Raw genomic sequence first — 24,316 nt, 5'->3', positions numbered from 1 at the left:
AGCAACTAGGATCATCAACTAAGAAAAGATAACTGAGCTTCGGTCTATTCTTCAACTCTGTCTGCAAGGCACTCCTGCTGAGAATATCCTGACTCTGGTACATCTCCAAGCTGGAGCTGTCCGTCCTCTAAATCTGACGTACACCATAGAAAACAGGTGTACGTCAGCATGCATGGCACACGACAAGATCCCACAAGGGAAAAATAGGAACGGTCGAATGACCAAGGCAATAATAGATGCAACAACAGAAATGAAATAGAACATGTAACAGGGAATCTAACAAATCAAAATGCAATCCACCACTAGAGTATAACAATCAGAAGAATCTAAAATCAATCGGTAATCTAGGTCATACTGCTAACCATTCTATAACAGGTCATTGGTCCACATCTCACATAGAATCAATGTTCATATTACATGATAACTGACTATTCACAAATCCCCTAATGCATCCAATCTCGTTACACATGCGACCAAAGGACTATACAAATTGTTTTCTTCCTGGTCCGAACTCAAGCAAAACTTGGGTGACGAAATAAATTCCTACTGACCAAAGTGATATACACACTTCACTATGGCCCTACAAACCAACCCCAGTGACGACACCAACCACTGGTACGAGCCTGGAAGATACATCAACAGCCATACCCGATCACATGAACAAAAACTTCCCCATCCCAACTCTTCTCGCTTTTCTAAGTCAACAACATAATCCACACTAGATCTCTGGTTCACCTCCTAAATTCAGTCAATGCACCCACACATGTCACTAAGTCTGTTTATGACGCACGAGGCCTCTAAGTCATGAACTACTAATGGTTCTTAATTACAGCAAGAAACAATAAATAAATATAACTAACTCTATGCAATAACATTATGACATGTATAAAATACATTAAAATAAGATCGTAAAATGTGAATAGTAACTATGAACAATATGATTATGCATGCAAGCCGATTTCATCAATATCTTGCTAATCGAATCTTTAAACTTGTCATAAAAAATATCAGCAACTAGTTAACATCTAGTATAACAACGGCCGAAAAGGAATTGAAATCTGTGGATGTTTTACACATGAAATGTCACGGTCTACAACCATCAAACATAAGATTATAATTTAATTAATTTCAAGAATAATCTTTTGCAAAATAGTTTATTTTAAATTATTATAATTTTCCTAAAATGATTCTTTTCACAAAATAAAATTCTTTAAATTCATAATAATTATTCTAAAATAATTTTTAAAATAATAAATATTAATTCAATAATCCTTTTGTAAAATAAATTCCTTCAAAATTATTTCTCGAAGTAATTATTCTAAAAATACTCTTTAAAAATATTCTCTTTCTTTTTCTTTTCTATATGATCAGTAACCATTCTATTTTTTGAAATATTTCTCATCATTTAATATCATTCATCAACAATCCTATGCAGGTTGTCACAATATTCACATTACAACTAATCTATGCACGTACTTAAGTAACAGTATATCAAAAATTGTAAAAACGAGTCAATGAGTAATGGGATCTTATACATAATTACTTTATGACAAATATAATATTATAATGAATAGATAACTGAGAATATGGATCTTGCCTTGGGTTCGTGGGCGATGTTGAGCTCGTCGATGGCTGTCGTCAAGGTTGGGTGGACCTGGGGTGCTGACGGTGAAGGGTGAGCAGCTGGTGGTGGTTGGTGGTTAAGGAGGTGGCTGTGGAGCAGGGAATGTGGAGAAAGAGGAGGAAACCGTGGAGGAGAGAGGGGCAAGGCAAGGCGTTGCAGGGCAAGGAGAAGGCGGTGGGATGAGAGAAGATGGGGAGGCTGAGTAGTGATGGCGAAGGCGCGGAGTGTGGTGCTGCGAATTGCGTGGTGAAGGTGGTTTGGCGACAGGGCATGCGAGACGGCGAGCGGAGGCGATAGGGAGCAGCGGAGCGGGCTTGAGGAGGAGGCGGAGGGGAGGGCTGTCGTTGGCAGCGCCTCGACTGAGTGGGCGGTGGCCGGGTTAGCTCTCGACAGCTGCGGCGGATCTGAGACGACGAGGGAGGACGAGAGAGCAGAGAGATTGGCGGCCAACCATAACGTGAAAACTCGCGCGCGAGAGAGAAAAAAAGAGATGATATATATATATATATATATATATATTATATTATATATATATATATATATATATATATATATATATTATATATATATATATATATATATTATATATATATATATATATAATATATATAATATACTATATATAAAATAGGTAGGTTAAACATATTTTTAAATACAATTAATAATAATTAAGTATTAAATTAAATAAATATAAAAAAATTTGAATGTAAATTCACATATTGTATATATATTTCATGAAACATGTTATGAAAATGTATTAGGCATCAATATTAAATATAAGTTATATGGGCAAGTCAAATACAAAGTCAAACAAGAAGAATATGATGATAACAGTTAATAGTAAAAGGTATATAGTATAGATCAATAATATATAGTCAGAGGATATAAAATAATCAGGAATAATGATAAAGTAGAAGTATAAAAAGCACACAAATCATCAAGGACATATATATAACATAAGGTCATAATAAAGTCTGGTATGTAGTATAAATAATAAGAATGATATAAGTATAATATAAAGAGAGTGAACATATATTAAAAAAAGATTACATGGGTATAAAGAAGCATGTATATAATAAATAAAACAGTTAATATGTATCAAATTATAAAATAACACAACATCTAGGCACAGACAAAAATATAAGTATCCGTCAAACATAGCATAATAGTAAAGAAGTCAACAACAAATATACGAATCATAGAAAAATATAATATCAACATGATATTATTTATATAGTATCATAAAACAGCACATCACAGTATTAAAAATATAATCAATAACACAAAATTGGGAAAATATAACAAACATATAACATATAAAAATATAATATGAAATATAAATACGTAAGTCAAACAATTATCAATCACTAGAACATATGATAAAGTATATCAACTCAACAATATAAATAATTAAAAGAATAACTTAAAGAAGATAAATGATAAAAAGGTCTCATCAAAGTATAAATCACTCATACATAAGCAGATGATAAACATGATAAAACACAAAACATAAAAATACAATATAAAATAATAGATGAATCATGTATAAACAAAGCAAAAGAAATATTTGAATAGTATGTAAGCAAACAAAATAGCAAAGAATCAAACATATATATAGTTTAGACAAGATAATAGACAACATAAAGAGACATGAAAATAATAAAAATTAAATCACAATAGAATACCATACAACCAGTTAGTAGAATAGACATTCAAGAGATACAAAATGTATAATTACAAACAAAACACATGAATGCAATCAATAAATCACATTAAACCAAATAAGACATATAAGGCACAAATTCCAAAGATAAAAAAATTTGCAACTATGTTAAAAAGATTTAAAGATAGTATTATAGCAACATATATTTAAAGCAATCAAAAACATAAACGCACGTAAAAGAAGCATAAATATAATAATAAAAAATAGCAAACAGTAAGGATAGAACATAATTATAAATTCATTAAAAATAGTTATAGTTATAATCAATAATTTTTGAGAGCAGATGATAGTAAATAATTATCATACAAGACATAATATTAAGTCAAATATTAAACATGTTTATATAATATAGCAATTAAAATCATCATATATGATAGCCATTAAAAATGAAAACACATACATAATAATAAGCATTTAAAAGTCTGAATACTCATAGTACTAATCATGCTAACAAGATAAATTATGATAAAAATAGTCATAAAATATTATATGATAAAAATAGACGTAAGAGTAAACAAGTGATTCAAAATAGGCATTTTATATAAAACATAATAAGAAGGACGCAATTATACATATTCAACAAATAATATAATAAATCAAAAATATTAGTAATATTCATGATAATCATAATTTTATTATAATTTTATACCCTCATTATCTATTTTACATGAATAAATATACCACTAATAATTATTTTTATTTTATACCCTCATTATCTATTTTACATGAATAAATATACCACTAATAATTATTTTTATCTTTAATTGTAGGTTAATCAAGAATAAAACCCAAGATCTCTTCTCTCAACAAAAACCTATGAATTTAATGAAGAACACAAGCAAGAGCCAAAAGCCCAAGCCTAGAATCAAGTTGAGTAGCTTATAGTAGCTGGAGAAAATAAAAAAAAATAAAATATGAAAAAAATGTATTCAAGATTGTTGGCCGCAAAGAAACGACGATATCTCCCAATCCGGAAGGTAGAATTTAACATATAATATATAAAAATCACCTATATCGATGAGACGAAGCCAACTGTGAAGTCAAAATTTTTTATGCGGGCATCGATTCCTTCATCGATGTCAGACATTTTGTTATGCATCAAAGGCTGAAAATGGATTCTTTTGGATAAAATTTTGATCCAAGGGCTCACATTCACTGATGTTTACTATAAATAGGGGTAGAGAGTGAGGGGTTAAGGGTATGAAAATTTTTGTAACTTTATTTGGAGAGGAGGGCCACTCTTAATGGAGAAGTCCTTCTAAATTTGTAACTTTTGTTACAATTAATAAAATAATTTTTTCACCACTTTAAATATTTTTTCTCTTTGTTGGATGATGAAGATGGAGATGAAAAATTATTTGAAGGTTTGTATTTCTTTTATTTTTCTCTTTTATTTTTTTATTACTTATTAGTTTAGATTTATTTCTATGCTTATAGTTAGATTTTATTTTCTTATTAAATAGCCAAGAGGCTAGAATCCTCTTACCTTAGATTTATTTCATGCTTATAGGTTAGATTTATTTTCTTGTATTTAATTCTTACAATTTATTTTATAGTTTAGATTTTATAATTTATTTTGTAGTTAGATTTTAATTTCTTATACTATTCACCTTGAGGCTAGAACCCTCTTGGGTTTAGTTTTTCTTTTTGTTTATTTTTATTTTTTTTTGATTCGCCTTTAGGCTAGAACCCTCTAGGAAATCAACATTTTCTAAGAAGTGGCTTCAATTTTAGATTACCCATATCTTTAATTGAATCCACCATCTTTACTTTCTTAAATTTTATTTTTTATTCTTTATTTTTATTTGTTTCTTGATTTTTCCTTCTTATCTTGTTGATCACATTTATTTTTTTATCACTTCCACTCTCAAATATATTCATTTACACAATTATTTTTATTCTCTCCATCTCTCCACGATCACACTTGTTCTTCACTCCTATTTGTAATGCACACAACATAAGAACCAATTTTAATTTTCTCCTACAAAACACCTTCCTCATGGGATCAATAACTTTTTATACTATAACTTGATACGGTTGTACACTTGCAACATTTTTAGTATATGTTTATATGTTTATGCCGCATCAATTCATAAGGTAAAATAATAAATATAAACAAGATACAACAATAATAATCATCACTATATAAAATTAATTCAGACATAGTAATATATTGTATAGTAGTAAAAAATTACATAAATACAATCAGCATAAATATACATAAATTAAAATGTATAATACATAAAACATGAACTATAGAAGATAAAATAGATTTATAAATAAATGAAAACATAAGAAGGACATAAGTTCATATAATAAAAATACTGAGATATTGTAAAAAACATACCATGAATGATTGATGAACATGTGAACATAAACACTAATAATACATGAAATAGAACACGATTAGACAAAGTTGATACTAGAAATGATGAATGACTATAAATCAATAAAAATATATATCAGAAATGTAGTAATATACATGAATACACTATAATGAAAATGAGAATAGTAAATATAAAAATAATAAAAAAGTAAAACACAACATAAGTAAACAAAAATAATGAATAGAAAATGAACAACAACTAATAACACAATAAAAGACATAAAAATCTAAAAATACCATAAAATAAATACTAAAAAATAACACGTGTATACAATGTAGAGCTCCGACCAGCCGAGCTCGCTGCACCAACGCTGCTATCCTCCACACCTCCATCACCGCCATCTTCCCTCACCAACGCCTCCACCAGCAGATCCACCTCCTTCATCGCCACAGATGCGATGCCGCACTTCCCTCATCGTTGATGCCTCTCTCAATAGATCCGACGTCGTCCCTCTCTACCCGACGACTGGTTGTTGCCATCAGAAGTTCTGACAACGCCGGCCACAACAGCAAAACTCCAGCCATCCTCCCTGCTACGCGCGTTGCTGAACAATGAACAACAAGCAATGGCGTCGCCGCCTCATTCGCAGGTCCCTTAGCCTCGCAAGAAAGATCCCGCTTCCCTTGATTTGATATTCTATTATTTATATCCATTAGTAATTGATTGCATGGATTAGGCTGTGATATGTCATTACCCGCGTGTGTTTGTTGATGAACGATATTAATTATGAGATGCTTTTAATAAAAAGGAATATTTTTTAGATTTATTTTAAAATTATTATTATAAGAAAAGAAGTTGATTTTGGAAAAGGGGTTAGTTTTGAATTAATACAATGAGAAAGAATTTTTAAAAGTATTTTTTGGAATTAATAAATTTATGATCATGACGATTGAAAACTCCGGCATTTCATATGTAAAACAATCACAGTTTTAAATTTCCTTTTTGATCGTAGTTATTTTAGATGTTATCTAGCTGCTGATAATTTTTATGAGTAGTTTAGAAGTTTTAATAATAAGATATTAATGAAACTGGATTGCATGCATGATTTTACTGTTCATAATTACATTTTATGTTTTGTGATTTATTTTAATGTATTTGACTTGTCATCATATTATTACATAGAACCAGTTAGACTTATTTACTGTTCCTTGTTATGTTTGAGAACCATTAGTAGTTCATGACTCAGTGGCCTCGTGCATCATGATCAGACCTAGTGACATGTGTGGGTGTGTTGACTGAATTTAGGTGGTGAACCAGAGATAGTGTGGATTATGTGTGTGGGTGTGTTGACTGAATTTAGGTGGTGAACCAGAGATAGTGTGGATTATGTTTGACTTAGAAAAATGAGAAGAGTTGTTGACTGAATTTAGGTGGTGAACCAGAGATAGTGTGGATTATGTTTGACTTAGAAAAATGAGAAGAGTTGGGATGTGGAAGTCTTTGTTCATGTGATCGGATGCGACAGTTGATGTATCTTCTAGGCTCACGCTAGTGGTTGATGTCGCCACTGGAGTTAGTTTGTAGGGCTAAAGTGAAGTGTGTACATCACTTTGGTCAGTGGGAATTTAATTCGTCACCCGAATTTTGGTTGAGTTTAGACTAGGCAGAAAACGGTTTGCGTGTAGTCCTCTAGCCGCATGTGTAGCGGGATTGGATGCACATAGAAGATTTGTGAACAGTCAGTTATCCGATGATATGAGCGTTGACTCTATGTGAGATGTGGACTAGTGAGTTTTTAGGATGACTAGTATTAGACCTGGTTACTATATGCTGTTAGCCTTATGAGTATCACGTTTTAATGATGGATTGCAATTTTATTTTGTTAGATTTCCAGTTGCACATTCCTTTTATCATTTTTATCGTTGTATCATTTTTTCACATTGAGTTTTCGATCGTTCAATTTTCTTTTGTGGGGTCTAGCCGTGTGCTATGCACACTAACGTACACCTATTTTCTCTGGTGTACGTCAGACTTAGAGGAAGAATAGATCTAGTTAGGAGATACATCAGAGCCTGAGTATTCTCAGTAGGAGTGCCTTGTAGACATAGTTGAAGAATAGGCCGAAGCTTAGTTATCTTTTCTTAGTTAATGATCCTAGTTACTTTTACAGTATGTCCTTTCTATTACCGTTGAACGATGTATTTTATATTTCTTCAGTTTTTAGTTGTTCTATTTTGTAATAAGGTCACGTTTGACCCAAACTTTATGTCTCGGATGTTATCCCATTTGTGATATGACATTTCTTTATTCTGAGTTGTTTATTATATTATTGCTAATTATGATCGGGGACCTGTGACTTCGCATTGTATATTGTTTGACGCTTAGCATATTAGGTTGAGAATAAATATTTATTTTTATTTATTCTCCTCTATCTAATACGTCGCGGGTTTGTTCATGTTTCGATTCCCTGATATTTTGGGAAGTGGAGCGTGACAAGCAGGGAAGGTGGAGAAAGAGGAGGAAATGGTGGAGGAGAGAGGGGCGGAGGACGTGGTTGAGGGGAGGAGGAAGGGCGGTGGGATGAGAGAAGATGGGGAGGCTTGGGCGGTGATGGTGAAGGGGGCGGAGTGGTGGTGGCGAAAGGCGGAGAAGGTTGTTAGGGACTGGGCAGCGAGCGGAGCAGAGACGTCAAGGAAGTGGAGCGGTATGAGGAGGAGCGGAGGGAGGGCTGTGTTTGGCAATGCTCGGCGATGTGGGCGGAACGGCGTGAGCTTTAGGACGTAGGCGGATTTTGCAGAACTGATTTAGGGAGGAGAGAGAGAGAGAGAGGAAGCAGAGATGAGAGATGTCATCCAGTCTTACACGGGTTCGACTCCCCCCGGGAGAGAGAGACGACGAGAGAGAGAGATTTGGCCTGCCGTGAAAATTCGTGCGAGAGAGAGAGAAAAAAGAATGATATATATCTATTATATATATATATATATATGATATATATAATATATATATATATACTATATATTATATATATATATATATATATATATATATATCATATAATATATATTATATATATATATATATATATATATATATATATATATATATATGATATATATATTATAGATATATATAATTAGAGTTAGGGTTTTAAAACCATATTAAATACAATTAATAATAATTAAGTATTAAATTAAATAATTATAGAAAAACCATTTACAAAATAATATGTACCAGTAACATAACATTAACACAACAGATTATCAATATAATATGAAATAGTAATAATAATCACACAACGGATTATACAAAATAATACGTAATAGTAATAATAACACAATGGATTAATTCAAAATTTTTACTATACTAAGTTAATTTATAAGTATCAAAATAATTCAAATTAATATAAAATGAGATTATTAAATAGTAAAAATTCTAGAAAATTGAGAAAAATACAAATACTCTTTTAAAAATAATAATTAAATATTTTAAAATATCAAAAATTCTAGAAAATTGAGAAAAATACAAATACTCTTTTAAAAATAATAATTAAATATTTTAAAATATCAAAAAATTATTTTAACACTCTTTTAAAAATAATAATTAAATATTTTAAAATATCAAAAAATTATTTTAACTAGTATTAAAAATTCACGGTCATTACAATGCGTGAATGTACGTGTATAGAAGTGAGGCTCGAATCCCGTGAACTCGTCTCAAAATAGTGCAAAACAAAACTGGAAAAGTCTGGAAATTTGCCCATAAGTTGACTTATAAACCTGACAAGTCGACTTATGGTAAGTCAACTCATGGCCTGGTATAAGTCGACTTGCGACAAGTCGACTTATAAGTCAACTTAGTCGACTTCCAGGTTGTCGTTTCGAGTTTTCTACGATATTTCTCAAACAAAACTCGTTCTATTCAACATGGAACATAGAAACAAGTTATAAACATGTACAACTAATTCACAGAGATCAGATTATATGATTTAGCATTTGGATTAAAACTAATTAGGGTCAGCAACATGATTATACAAGATTTTCAATAAAGACATGAAAGGTCACATGATTGCCATAACATGATCATTTATAAATATGAACAGAGACATAAAATTCGTTTAAACATGTCTAAGTTATTTAGGTATAACAAACCTAGGATTTAAGCATGATTAAAAGATTAAAAACAAAATTAAATGAAAATCTAATGATCAATATCATGATTCTATCATAAACAGCAAGAAAAAGGTTACTAATCTAGCATTGGTTTACGATTTAATATCAAAAATCTGACTTTTAACACTACATGTTAAGATTAAAGCATGAAAACACGTATTCAACATCATATTAAACATCTAAACTAGTTATTTAACTATGGGGATGAGTTTGGATGAAGATAATCTTGCCTCAAGTCGCTGTTGATCCTTCCAACACGCGTGCAAGACCTCTTCCTTTGTTACAAAAACAAATCTTGTCTTCCTCTTGGTGAATCCTTCACAAAACTCTTTCAAAAACTCAAAAACTTGAACTAGGGTTTTAGAGGAGGGGTGGCTGCTAGATTCTCACGAGAAAGTGCAGCAAAAATAGGTTCAAAAGAGTTTATATAAGTCTAGGATCGAAACAAAATGGATAAAACCCGAAACCCAAAAGAAAACTGGAAATCAGCCTATAAGTCGACTTACGTATCTGACAAATTGACTTATAGTAAGTTGACTTATGGCATTGATAAGTCACCTTATGGCAAGTCGACTTATAAGTCGACTTAGAAGAGATTTTTTACAGTTTTCTTTTATTTTTGTGCATATTTCGTTCATGTTTCTCTCCTCCACTCACATATATACACTAAATTGATCTCAAATCAATTCCTAACATACTCAAACATCAAAATATGTTATTTATCACCATATAATATATTTATTGTTATTTATCACACAATATTCAAATTCGTGGGGTTTTACAACAGCCTACCATATAGGTATCCAAAAAGACGGCTCACAAGCCTCATCGCACCCTCGTACGGACGGACTGCTAGACAAAGCATCCAAACCCGACTCAATAGCCTGTACAAATGGAATATCAATGCACTACCCCACGTAGTACTAAACTGAGCTCATCAACGATATCCATTTTATATATAAACTATGTAAATCCGGCTATCGACGCACTATCCCATATAGTACTGAGCTGTGCTCATCAACAATATCCAACGAGTGTATGAACAATAAACAACCCAATATTTAACATAATCCCCTATGGGATACTCATGTGTGTGCAAACAAGCCTCGTGAACACATCTCAAACAGATACAAAACACAAACTCAGAAAACAGCCTTAGTAATCGACTACTACGCTTAGTAGTTGACTACTCTCAGCCCATCCAAAATCTAGAAAATTGGACTAAGTATGATTGGTCGACTAATATGAACATTAGTCGACTACTCTTCTATGAAAAACAATTCTGTGAGTCGCACCAGGAAAGGAGTAGTCGACTACACATGTTATTAGAGCATCTCTAACAGATTCTGCATCTTCTTGGTATTCTCAAATTTGGAGAATTTTGAGCAAATTTTTGGTCCAACAGCTTCCCTATCTCATTCCCCAAAATGGGGATGGGGGAGAAAAAATAGAGAGGTTTCCCCAAATCTGCGGCATTCTGCAAATTTTTGGGGAAGCACTGTTTCACGTTCTTCTAGGCTCAACACAAAAAAAACGATAGATTCTCCTCACCTCAAGATCAATAAAAGTTCGTCGCGGGTTCCCATCTTCGCCGCGGGTTCCCATCCTCGAGCTCGAGCTTGAGGGTTCACCGCAGATCCTTCAACTCCTTGATTCTCGTCCCTCACCTCAAGATCTAGGGTTTCCATCCGTCGATCTCCTCGAGCTCGAGCGTTCGCCGCCGGTTCCCATCTTCGCCGCGGGTTCAAATCCTCGAGCTCGAGCGTTCGCCGCCAGTTCCCATCTTCGACGAGCTTCAGCCTCCATTGGATTTCAGGTAAAGTTCTTCTCTCAATTTCAATTTTTGATTGTAATAGACCCTTGAATTTTGATTTTGGGGATGATCAAGAATCCTAATCCTCTGATCTGGAATCCTAATCCTTTGATTGTTGGTCTAGCTAGCTCAATAGTTGTAGATTAAAATTGTTTTGATAACCTGTCAGCATTATAAAATACCTAATTTTATATGAGGAGTTTTTTTCTTGAATTAGAGCTGAGCATAGTGTACCATGGCAAACGTGTATTGCTTGGCTTATGTGGTTCATTCTTCTGTGGTTCATTCTCATCATGCTTCTGTGGTTCATTTTTCGGTCCTGATTTGTTTCATATTAACTCACCTTAGAAATTGCAGCAGAGATGCTCTGAGAGGGTATTAATGTCCTGGACCTGTTATTAGAGAGTATAATTTTCGTTTTTGTTTTTGAGTTTGTGAGCACTATATTAGACATGCTATTCATCTCTTTGCACATTGTTTCTAATTTAAATGTGAACTGGTCAGAAATTTTCAGGCTTCTATTCATCTCTTTGCACATTGCTTGGCTTCTATATTGATTCATATTTCATTGTATCTTTTGATATAGTACAATAAACATGTTGTATCTTACAATTATTTGCCAAGGTCTTTTCTTGGATTTTTGTGATGCTAAAAGTGAACATACTTGTAAATGCTGCTATTTATCTAGTAATGTTTTCTTGCATCCTAAAGAACATGGAGCTATGATATTCACGATCCAATGTCGCTGTCTATTCTTAAGCTGTAGATTAGAGGGAGTGTATGATTTATCAGTCTTTGAACTAAACATCTAGTGATGTATCAACGTGTTATATTATCAGCTTCAGGACTTCTTTGTGATACAAGTGATGGATAAAGCAACATGATTATGTTCACAAGAGATGGTCATTAATTACTTCCAAGTTTTCACTTACAGGCTATTTAATTTTTGATCGATCTTGCTTGGTTTAGTCGTGTCTAATTGTCGATAGGCCCCTATAGTTTTAATTATGCCGATATATGTCACAGACCTTCAGCTTCAGTTTGATGATATTGGTGATTTGTTCCATTGCAAGATAGAGTAGATGCTAGTTTTGATCTTTGATTACATATATGCGTGTTTTCTCATTAATAATTTGTAGAGTTCTTTGCACATTCTCTAAGCCTCTTGAGTACAATATTTCTTATCATGTCTTTTATTTTTTTACTTTGCATGACTTGCAATTGAATGGAATTGATTCTCCTCCTCCTTATGGTGTCTCCATTGTTTGAGATGCTCTGAGAGGGTATTAATGTCCTGGACCTGTTATTAGAGAGTATAATTTTCGTTTTTGTTTTTGAGTTTGTGAGCACTATATTAGACATGCTATTCATCTCTTTGCACATTGTTTCTAATTTAAATGTGAACTGGTCAGAAATTTTCAGGCTTCTATTCATCTCTTTGCACATTGCTTGGCTTCTATATTGATTCATATTTCATTGTATCTTTTGATATAGTACAATAAACATGTTGTATCTTACAATTATTTGCCAAGGTCTTTTCTTGGATTTTTGTGATGCTAAAAGTGAACATACTTGTAAATGCTGCTATTTATCTAGTAATGTTTTCTTGCATCCTAAAGAACATGGAGCTATGATATTCACGATCCAATGTCGCTGTCTATTCTTAAGCTGTAGATTAGAGGGAGTGTATGATTTATCAGTCTTTGAACTAAACATCTAGTGATGTATCAACGTGTTATATTATCAGCTTCAGGACTTCTTTGTGATACAAGTGATGGATGAAGCAACATTTGATTATGTTCACAAGAGATGGTCATTAATTACTTCCAAGTTTTCACTTACAGGCTATTTAATTTTTGATCGATCTTGCTTGGTTTAGTCGTGTCTAATTGTCGATAGGCCCCTATAGTTTTAATTATGCCGATATATGTCACAGACCTTCAGCTTCAGTTTGATGATATTGGTGATTTGTTCCATTGCAAGATAGAGTAGATGCTAGTTTTGATCTTTGATTACATATATGCGTGTTTTCTCATTAATAATTTGTAGAGTTCTTTGCACATTCTCTAAGCCTCTTGAGTACAATAATTTGTATAGTTCGATGTACATGCAATTTAGTAGTTCTATATCTGGTGGTTAAGCAATTCTGAGATTTTGCAGATGAATTTTACCGAGCTCCTCAACAATAGATCGTCCCTTGATGATCTCAATGAACCACATCTGTCATATGATTTTCCATTGAGTCAGTACCATTCTAGTGGTTCTCCTTTTGAAGAGACATATACTACTGAAGCTCACACTGATCAAGAGACGCCATGTGCACCTAGCAGCAACAAATCACAAAAACAATCTCAAAGAACTATCAACTTCTCTCCTGAGAAAGACAAACTTCTTATAGCTGCATGGCTGAATACAAGCTTAGATCCAATCAAAGGATCTGATCAAAAGAAGAACCAATTCTGGAAAAGAATTACTCGATACTTTGAAGATCATAAGAGTTGGTCGGATGAACGAACTAAAAAATCACTGACGAACCGCTGGTCAAAAATAAGTTTCAGTGTGAGTAGGTTTTGTGGACATTATGCTGCAGTTGAACACTTGCGGAAAAGTGGATACACAGAGGCAGATAAGGTGCACACCATTGTTAGTACTGATGTTGCATTCCCAAATGTTATTTTTTTGTTAGATATTTACATGAGCTATTCTTTGCAGATACAAGAGGCAAAAACGGTCTACAAAGATAAGGAAGGTCATCAATTTGGATTTGACCATTGTTGGACTCTTTTGAGGTTTCAGCAAATATGGATGGTTGAACATAAAAAAATTGAAGCAACTAGAATCTTCAAGGCTCCTACTAAAAATCAAATTTCAATTAACTTGGAAGATGATAATGGAAATGCTCCTGAACCTGCACCCTTGAAGAGGCCTATTGGAAGAAAGGCTGCAAAAGAAGCGAACAAAAAAACAAAATCCAACGAGCAAGGTGATGATGATGAGAAGGAATCTTCAAAAGTCCGTTCTGAGTTGGAAGAGTTTAGGGCAAGGAGACTAGAAAGTGACCGCGTAAAGGCAGAACAACTTAAGTTGCTAATTAATATTGAGCAAAAGCAGGTTTGCTCTTAGAGAAAAGGAAATTGAACTTCAAGCTCGAAGTGAGGAAACTAAAATAATGTCTATGGATACTAGTTCCATGAATCCTATTCAAGCAGAGTATTTCATCAGCCTTCAGAGAGAAATTTTGGCAAAAAGAGCTGGTAAGAATGGAAATGAGTAGTCTCTTGTGTCATTACTCCTGGATATTTATGCTATTCAGAGACTTGTGTTATGTGTTTTGGATTCTTTCTTTCTAGCTTTTCAGCTGCTGAATATTTAGAGGGTAATATTTTGTTGTGAGATTAGTTTAGCAGGAAAAGTGTATCTTGCTTCTCAAGTTTGGACCTTGAACAATGTTATTGTTAAATTTCATATCTAAATCTATATGCTTGCTGACCATTGTTACTCATTTTTCAATTTTTTTTCCTACAATTGCTCCCAGTCTACAAAGTGATATGTTTCTGGAAGTGAGACCTTTGTTAATATTGAATATGAAGCTTTTGAGACGTTTGAGGTAATATAATCATGTTATTTTTTAAATGATTCATTCAACTTGTCATTGTTGACAGTGGATCCATGGAATTGATTGTTAATAATTTTATCTTGAAATTGTTGACAGTGGAATTGATTGTTAATCATGTTATTTTTTAAATGATTCATTCAACTTGTCATTGTTGACAGTGGATCCAACACTTTCACGGCTATATTCACATAAGTTAATAACTTTATCTTGAAATTGATTGTTGACAGTAGAGTTAGTAACTTTATCTTGACCAAGTATGCTACTACTCAATGAAGTTGAAACAACATAATATTCTTCATAAATTGAACGACATTACAATGAAGTTGAAACAACATAATATTGATTTATATAAGAAAGCAAATCACTAATTGGCTCCATGTTTTTTCCATAAGTGCTCGACAAGATCTTCTTAGAGTTGAGTATGCATTTGTTTATCTCTAACTCGACGACGATTTGCGATGAACTCCATTATTGTTGGTGTACGCTCGAGCGAAAGTGATATGTGTGGAATTTCATCAACATGGTCATATTCTTCTTTGATATCATGTATCTTCCTTAGTTTACGAATACGCTCATGTTCATCACGCTCGTCTTCGATAATCATATTATGCATAATTATGCATGCCATCATAATATGTTTTAGGTTATCCTTATCCCAAAGTCTTGCCGGGTTTCGGACAATCGCAAAACGTGATTGAAGCACTCCGAATGCGCGCTCAACATCTTTCCTTGACCCTTCTTGCTCTTTAGCAAAATGTCGATGCTTATTTCCTTGTGGAGCTGGAATAGTCTTCACTAATGTTGCCCATGATGGATACATACCATCAGCAAGATAATATCCCATGTCATATGGCCTCCCATTGACTTTATAGCTAATATGAGGGGCACTACCTTCATCCAATCCACTAAATACATAAGACCGCTCTAACATATTGATGTCATTAAGTGACCCAGGTAATCCAAAGAAAGCATGCCATATCCACAAATCATATGAAGCTACAGCTTCTAAAATAATAGTGGGTTCATGAATGTGGCCAGTAAACATACCATGCCAAGAAGTAGGGCAATTCTTCCATGTCCAATGCATACAATCAATGCTTCCAAGCATCCCAGGAAAGCCGCGTCGTTCACCTATTGCAAGTAATCTCTTAAGGTCATCACTATTTGGCGACCTTAAGTACTCATCACCAAACACTTCGACAACTACTGTGATGAACTTTTTGAGACTTTCAATAGTGGTGCTTTCCCCAATCTACACGTACTCATCAACATAATCGGCCGGAACACCATATGCAAGTTGTCGAAAAGCAGCTATTACCTTCTGAAGTGATGACAAGCCAAGTCGCCCAGCATCATTCCTTTTTTGAACAAAACAAGTATCGTGCGCGACGACGGCATCATGAATGCGCATGAAAAGAGCTTGCTTCATTCTGAATCTCCTTCGAAAGAGACGAGCCCCATATTTTGGAGGATTGGCAAAGTAGTCATCTTGGGGTCAAGATTCCTAACATTAACAATACAGTGACCCATAATAGAACCACGATGACCTCCTCTAGAACTCTGGTTGGCACGACCTTTTTCTTCTATTTGAGCAAGTAACAATTCTTCATATTCGTCGTCAATATTGTCGTCGTCATCCATGAACGTATCAACTAGATAACGACTAGCCAATGAACGACGAGCCATAAAATATATTTTCAAAGTTAAGCAAAGATGAGGAAGCAAAGAATGTGAGAATGAGATAACAAAAGTGTTCAGATTTGTTCTTATATATATAGACAAAAATAGAAGTCAACTAGCCGTTGTAAATTAGCCGTTAGAAACTAGCTGTTGGAAACTAGCCGTTATTTCAAAGTTTCAAATAAAAAATAAATTATTATTATTAGTCAAAGATGTAGAATGTTTTTATTATTGTAATAAATGCATGATTCTTCAAAATGGGGAAGCTGTTGGAGTTGGAGCAAAAATAATTTGGGGAATATGACATTTGATTCCCTATTTTGGAGAAATTTTTGGGGAAGCTGTTTGAGATGCTCTTAGTTGACTACTCTATGTTAAACAGATTTCTGTTTCTCAGGTTTTGATGTTTTTGTAATTATTTCTTAAAACAAAACTCATTAAAATTGTACGAAACATAGAAAAAAGATCTTAGTCTTCTGAAATTTACTATCAGAGATTAGTTCACATGATTTAACTCTTTGATTAAACACTAATTAGGGTTTAATTTTATAATTATTCAAATTCTCACATAAAAGCAAGATAAAATTTCAAAACAGTCCTCTTTGGACTTTGAATCCTAAAAAACCCCCTTTTTCAACTTATTTTTTGAAACCAACCTGGTTTCAACCTCAGCGCTGAACCAGGTCAGTTTCTAAAAAAACTTTTTCCAAAACTTCAGGGGAGTTGAACTTCCGTGAAGTTTAGTAAGCTTTACTAAACTTCACGGGAGTTCAACTCCCGTGAAGTTTCAAAGTTCAAATTAAAAGTTCAACTACCGTAAAGTTTCAGAAATTTTTTTTTAGAAACCGACCTGGTTTCAGCGCTGAGGCTGAAACCTGATCGGTTTCTGAAAATAAGTTGGAAATAGGTCTTTTTTTGTGATTACTATTATAAACGGGATTGTTTTGAAAATTCCTCCCATAAAAGCATGAATTATCACATGATTAACTTGGACAATATTATAACTAACATTGAATAGAGATAAGCTTGTTTAAAACACGTTCGTGTCATTATGATCTCCCAGCCTAGGGTTTAAGCATGATTAATTTATAAAAAAAACTCGATTAATTAACAAACTAGGGTTTGCACATAGGTTAAACTTAATTAATAAATTAAAAATAAAATTAATATTTATCCTAATGATCATGATCATGTTTCTAATGTAAACAACAAGAAAACCATGTAGATCAAACATTTGTTTATAGTTTAATATCAAAAATCTAATCTTTTTCATATTAGATTAAGTTCTAAGCATCATATCTGTCATATCCTTTCATAAAAACATTTTTTATAAACTATGGGTAAGGTTTGGATGTAGATGATCTTACCTTAATCTCATGTGCAAGCTTCTAAAAAGAACAACAAGCAAGCCGAAAGTGCAAACAACTTGTTCTCCCTTGCCACACATCGATGATCTCGCCCTCGTATCGGTATTTTGCTTCACAAAGCTCACAAAACTCACAAGAAATTGATCTAGGATTTTTGAGGGGAGAGGGTGGCTACTAGGATTCAAAGATATGATAAAAGAGAATAATTTTCATGAAAAATATAGGTATTTGTAGAGGTAAACCCAAAACAAACCCGTTTGACCCAAACTAGGAAACCTAGTCTGACTAGGAAAATAACCTTTGGTATTTTGGCTGTAACTTTCTCATCCAACATCAAAATAAGGTTATTTAAGATTTGTTAGAAAGATACTGTAAATACCTACAACCTTTATCTTTTGAGTTTTTCTATATTTGAATTGTATCTATGTGTAAAACATAAATACTCTTAACTAGTCGATTTTTTCCAGATTTAGGCTCATGCATGTCGTGTATGATTTCACTCATATATTCATATATATACATTAGATTGATCTCAAATTAATCCCTAGCATGCTCAAACATCAATATATGTTATTTATCACTATATAACATATTTATTATTATTTATCGTAATATATTTAAATTTACAGGGTTTTACATTCTTCCCCCCTTAAAAGAATTTTGTCCCCGAAATTCTGTAATTATATCTTAGAGATTAATAATATGAGAAAAATTCATTGAGAGGATAATCCAGACAAGGAAATCCTCATATACACATCTTGTACTATTAATCTCCAGATATGAAACATAGCAATATCTATACTTAACCATCTAGAATGCGAATACTTCGACTTAACTCCTAACTAAGCAGAATAAGTACGTGAGGCAAAAAATCCAAACAAGCACCCCCATATATATATACCATGTATTCCGAATGATTAGGAGTTAAGTGTTAATACCCTTGTTCTAGCGTTAAATATAAATATGATCATATAGATAATCATGAACACTAATCAAAATTAATCAATTTACCTGCTCAAACAGATGCGGGTAGTTCCAACGTATAACATCTTTGCACTCCCCCCATAACCCTCCTCGATATCTATACCTAACAGTCTAGAATGTAAATACTCTCACTTAACCCTTAACTAAGCGAAACTAGTACGTCAGGCGAAAAAACAAAATAAGAAACCCCTCATATATATACCATGTGTTCTAAATAATTAGGAGCTAAGTGCTAATACCACCATTCTAGCGCTAAGTATAGATATGAGCATATAGATAATAATAAGCACGTGCATATCATAGTCAAACAATTTACTTGCTCAAATAGATGTGGGTCATCGCAACACATATCCTCGTTGCAACCCCCAAAAAGCCTTCCCTGCTCCTTTCCGATTCCATTAAACTTTAACTAAGGGTATCATTTTATTTCTAAGCTTCTTATCCTCCTTGGCAAGAACACAAATAGGAATTTCAATAGTGGTCAAATCATCATGAATCAATCTCTGGTGTATCTAACACTAGCTGATGCAACTAACACTCACTGCTGCTTCTCGCCCCGTAGATGCTTCTTAAGCATCAAAATGTGGAAGACATCGTGTATGCTCGACATCGATACTGGAAGATATAGCCGATACAAAATAGATCCAATGCGCTCAACAATCCTGAATGGACCAATATACCTCGGGGCTAGCTTCTATGTCTCCCAAATCACTGAACTCCCTTCATAGACGATACTTTTAATAATACATAGTCTCCAACCTGGAACTCTAATGGTTGTCGCCTCTAATCTGCGTAACTCTTTTGATGACTCTATGTTATAAGAATGCGCTCCCGAATTATTGCTACCTTCTCTGTGGTTTGTCTCACTAGCTCCGACCCAAGTAGCAAGCTGTCCTCTCGTTCTGCCCAACAAATAGTTGATCTGCAAGGCCTCCCGTACAATGCTTCATACAGTGTCATCCCAATAGTCGCTTGATAACTATTATTGTAAGCAAATTTATTTAATGAGATGTGATCCTCCTAACTACCCTGAAAGTCTATGACATATACCCGCACGGGTGAAAAACACTGGAGTATGACAATGTACTACCAAAGAAATTCTAGAAACTCCTCCAGAAATTCAAAGTAAAAAATGAGCCTCGATCTGATACTATCGTCTCTAGGACTGCGTGCAATCTCACGATCTCCTAGATGAATATTCTCATGTAAGTCTCCGCGGTACAGGTTGTCTTTACTAGTATAAAATATGCTGACTTGTCAACCGATCGACTATCACCCAAATTAAATCATTCCCCTTCTTCGATCTCGACAATCCTACAATGAAGTCTATGGAAATATCTTCTTATTTCCACTCTAGAATGGGTAAAGACTGTAGGGTTCCTGCTGGTCTCTGGTGTTCTGCCTTCACTTGTTGGTAGGTAAAGCACTTAGCCAAATACTCAGCAATCTACCTACGCATGCCGCTCCACTAAAAGTGTCTCTTAAGGTCCTTATACATTTTTATTGTGCCTAGATGTACTATGTACTTGGTACGATGCGCCTCATCAAATAAGTCTTTCTTCAACTATGGACTACTTGGCATCACTAATCGGCCTCGAAGACCTCCATCTGCTCCAATGGTCCAATCAGCTTTTGGCTATTTGGAAATCTCCTTCTTTCGGGTTTGAATCCAAGAGTCCTCTAGCTAAGCTTTGATCACACTATCACTCCAAGATGGTTGTATTGAGGGGACACTGATGTAATGTGTTTCTTTCAGGACATTTTGTTACACTGAGGGGACACTGACATAACACGTTTCTTTCTAGAAATGTCAAAGCAAACCATCCTTGCTTACTTATCATTGCATCAGGGTGACATCGATGCAAAGATCACGGAGGGGACGCCCCAATGAATATTAAATAGGATTCATTTTCATGTGGATAAAACAATCTTTTATGCTAGCTATCAGCTACCTAACTCAACCCTCCTCCTCTATCCTGGTTTGGGATAGGCAGTGCTGATGATGAAGTAAAGCACAACTGTAGGCAATAAAAATTGCCTTTATCCCTATTAGTGAAGTTCAGAACAAGACTGCTAAAACCTCATCCGAAAGAGCAAAACGGGGAAAAACACTAATATCTCTCAAACCGTAAGGAATTTGGTGAAACGGAGGTAGCAAACCCCTTTCGGAGGTTTGGTTGGCTCCGTCTCGTCGAGATAGTCGATTTTCACATATAATTCGTCAAATTCTGACTTACGGTTTGAAAGTTATGGCCTATTCTTCGAAGCATGTTTAGTAGCTCGCCTAAAGACTGAAGCTCGCCTGCAAAGAAGTCTGTCTGCAAGGATAGAGCTTGCCTAACAGCATTGAAGCTTTCCTGAATGAGATTCGCTTACACAGCTCGCCTGCACAGCTTCGCCTGCACAGCTTTGCCTGCACATTGAACCAAGCTCGCCTTTAAGGGCTGAAGCTCACCTACAAAGAAGTCTGTCTGCAAGGATAGAGCTCGCCTAACAGTGTTGAAGCTAACCTGGATAAGATTCGCCTGCACAGCTCGCCTGAACAGGCTCGCCTGCACATTGAACCAAGCTCGCCTAAAGGCCTAGCTCACCTGTTTGGCCTACTCGCCAGCACGAAGGTTCAAGCTCGCCTGAAGGCCAAGCTCACCTAACAGCCTGCACCTCGTCCGCGCGGACTAAGCTCGCCTAACAACTAGAAACCCGCCAGCATTGTCAGCTGCATACTTAGAGTATGGTAACATTCACGTCAGTGGTCAAATCCCACGAAGCAAGGGAGAAAGCATGGTGCTCCTCACCTAACAAGAATAGGGCGGCTAACAGGACCCCCTAAGTGGTCACATCCCACAGCTAGGGCGACTGGCTCCCTCACCCCTACTAGTGGTCAAATCCCACAAATCAAGGGATGTCTCATGCCATCCCTTGTCTATTTAAAGGCACTTTCAGCCAACGTGAAAGGGGTTGATTGGCTGCTGCTTGCTTAGCTGGCTAATCTTCCAAAGGTTGAACCTTAGCTCATTTGCTAAAGGCTCCCTCATTTGAAGAGACTCGTCTGAACTCTCAGACTTGAGGCTATTAGGCTCTTCACAAGTTCTTGCATAGTAGCTCTTTGTAGACTCGTCTGAACTCTCAGACTTGAGGCTCTTAGGCTCTTTACAAGATCTTGCATGGTAGCTTTATCCAAGCAGTCAGTCGACAAGCACAAGCCCCCCGTTTGGAACTCGGGAAACTCGAACTCGACCAGCACGAGCTTCTACTGTGTACTGAAGCTCACCAGCAACTTCGATCGGATCGTTCTGTGACGCCCCTGGGTTCACACAAGGCTGCAGTCCGAGGTGAAACCAAGAATGTCAAACCTGCTATGCACCACACCGTGCAATAACATGTTTCACCATCACAATTAACATCTATCTAGTGGAGTCAACAACGGGTGTAGGTACAAAACAGGTAAAAGACAAAACAAGGAACACTGATGAAATGATAATAGTCACATAAATATCTCATCATCCAACGACATAGAAGTACATAGTCAAGATCTGAGTAGATAAACTGAAATACTCAACAAGTCTCAAATACAAATATCTGACAATAAGGAAATAAGGCTTACAGCCTTCACAACTTCTAGAATAATACCCTCAAATGTCTAACCTCACTACAGTGGAGACCAAAGAAAATAATACATAGCTAGAAAGTAAAGCTGAACACTAATGTGGTCCGCTATCAACCTGCGGCTCTCCGTGCTCCTGGCTCGTGACCTGAAAGGGGGAGGGACAACGAGCGTCAAAGCGCTAGCGAGTAACATCACAACCAACCCCAAGGGAAAAGGGCTCGTTGTATAAGAAAATACAGATAATACATAATAGATCTAAAATCATTGATCTTACTAAAGTCCAACACGAGGACTTTCATAACTCACAGTCCAATCTCAAGGACTTCTATAAATCACAGTCCAACACGAGGACTTTTATAACTCACAGTCCAATCTCAAGGACTTCTATAAATCACAGTCCAACACGAGGACTTTTATAACTCACAGTCCAATCTCAAGGACTTCTATAAATCACAGTCCAACACGAGGACTTTTATAACTCACAGTCCAATCTCAAGGACTTCTATAAATCACAGTCCAACACGAAGGACTGAGATGAATCATAGTCCAACACGAGGACTTCTATAAATCACAGTCCAACACGAGGACTTTCATAACTCACAGTCCAATCTCAAGGACTTCTATAAATCACAGTCCAACACGAGGACTTTCATAACTCATGAACTGAATATAACCGTTATCCAAAACATGGACCGGATGTGACCGTTGTCCAACGCATGAACCGGAGGTGACTATTGTCCAACGCTTGGACCGGATGTGACCGTTGTCCAACGCATGGACCGGATGGTAATGTATATCCAACACGAGGATTAAATAGCAATGCATGTCCAACACGAGGGCTAAGAAACTGTGAAAAGTATCGCTGTGGTATATAGTGAAAACTACTTATATCGATTCATAATCATATCAGTGTATATATCCACAATTGGTACTCTCAGGTCATCTATTGTGCCTGGGTACATAATTCATAATCATATCAGTGTATATATCCACAATTGGTACTCTCAGGTCATCTATTGTGCCTGGGTACATAGCAAGACTAAATACCAATGTCAGATCCACAATTGGTACTCTCAGGTCATCTATTGTGCCTGGGTACATAGCAAGACTAAATACCAATGTCAGATGGTCCAGTCAAACTCCCAAACCTGAACAGAACACTCAAAAATACCCAGAACAGGGAAAATATCACAGACAGAGCGTCGGTCGACCGAATCGGTCGACCGATCTCTGATACGAGCCTGGCGGTCGACCGAAAAAATGTCGCGGTCGACCGAAACCGTCGGCGGTCGACCGAAATAATGAAGCGGTCGACCGAAATAACGGGCGGTCGACCGAAATCTCAAAACGAGCTCAGCGGTCGACCGCGTCGGTCGACCGCCGAGCGGACAGAAACCCAAATCTGG

At 35.3% G+C, this 24,316-nt stretch overlaps 2 protein-coding genes across 2 annotated transcripts; one reads left to right on the top strand and one right to left on the bottom strand.

The window, feature by feature from the left end:
* Positions 8,198-15,377, top strand: LOC109835353. Its single transcript, XM_020403333.1, has 3 exons — positions 8,198-8,440; positions 13,817-14,767; positions 15,369-15,377. Exons 1-3 carry the CDS (start codon positions 8,198-8,200, stop codon positions 15,375-15,377), a joined length of 1,203 nt encoding a protein of 400 aa, XP_020258922.1.
* LOC109835352 lies at positions 15,682-16,701 on the bottom strand. Its single transcript, XM_020403332.1, has 2 exons — positions 16,591-16,701; positions 15,682-16,524 (listed from the first exon to the last, which is right to left on the bottom strand). Exons 1-2 carry the CDS (start codon positions 16,699-16,701, stop codon positions 15,682-15,684), a joined length of 954 nt encoding a protein of 317 aa, XP_020258921.1.

The sequence above is a fragment of the Asparagus officinalis genome, chromosome 3 (assembly GCF_001876935.1).
Source record: "Asparagus officinalis chromosome 3, Aspof.V1, whole genome shotgun sequence".
Taxonomy (NCBI): domain Eukaryota; kingdom Viridiplantae; phylum Streptophyta; class Magnoliopsida; order Asparagales; family Asparagaceae; genus Asparagus; species Asparagus officinalis.
This window is presented reverse-complemented; position numbering and strand designations above follow the sequence as displayed.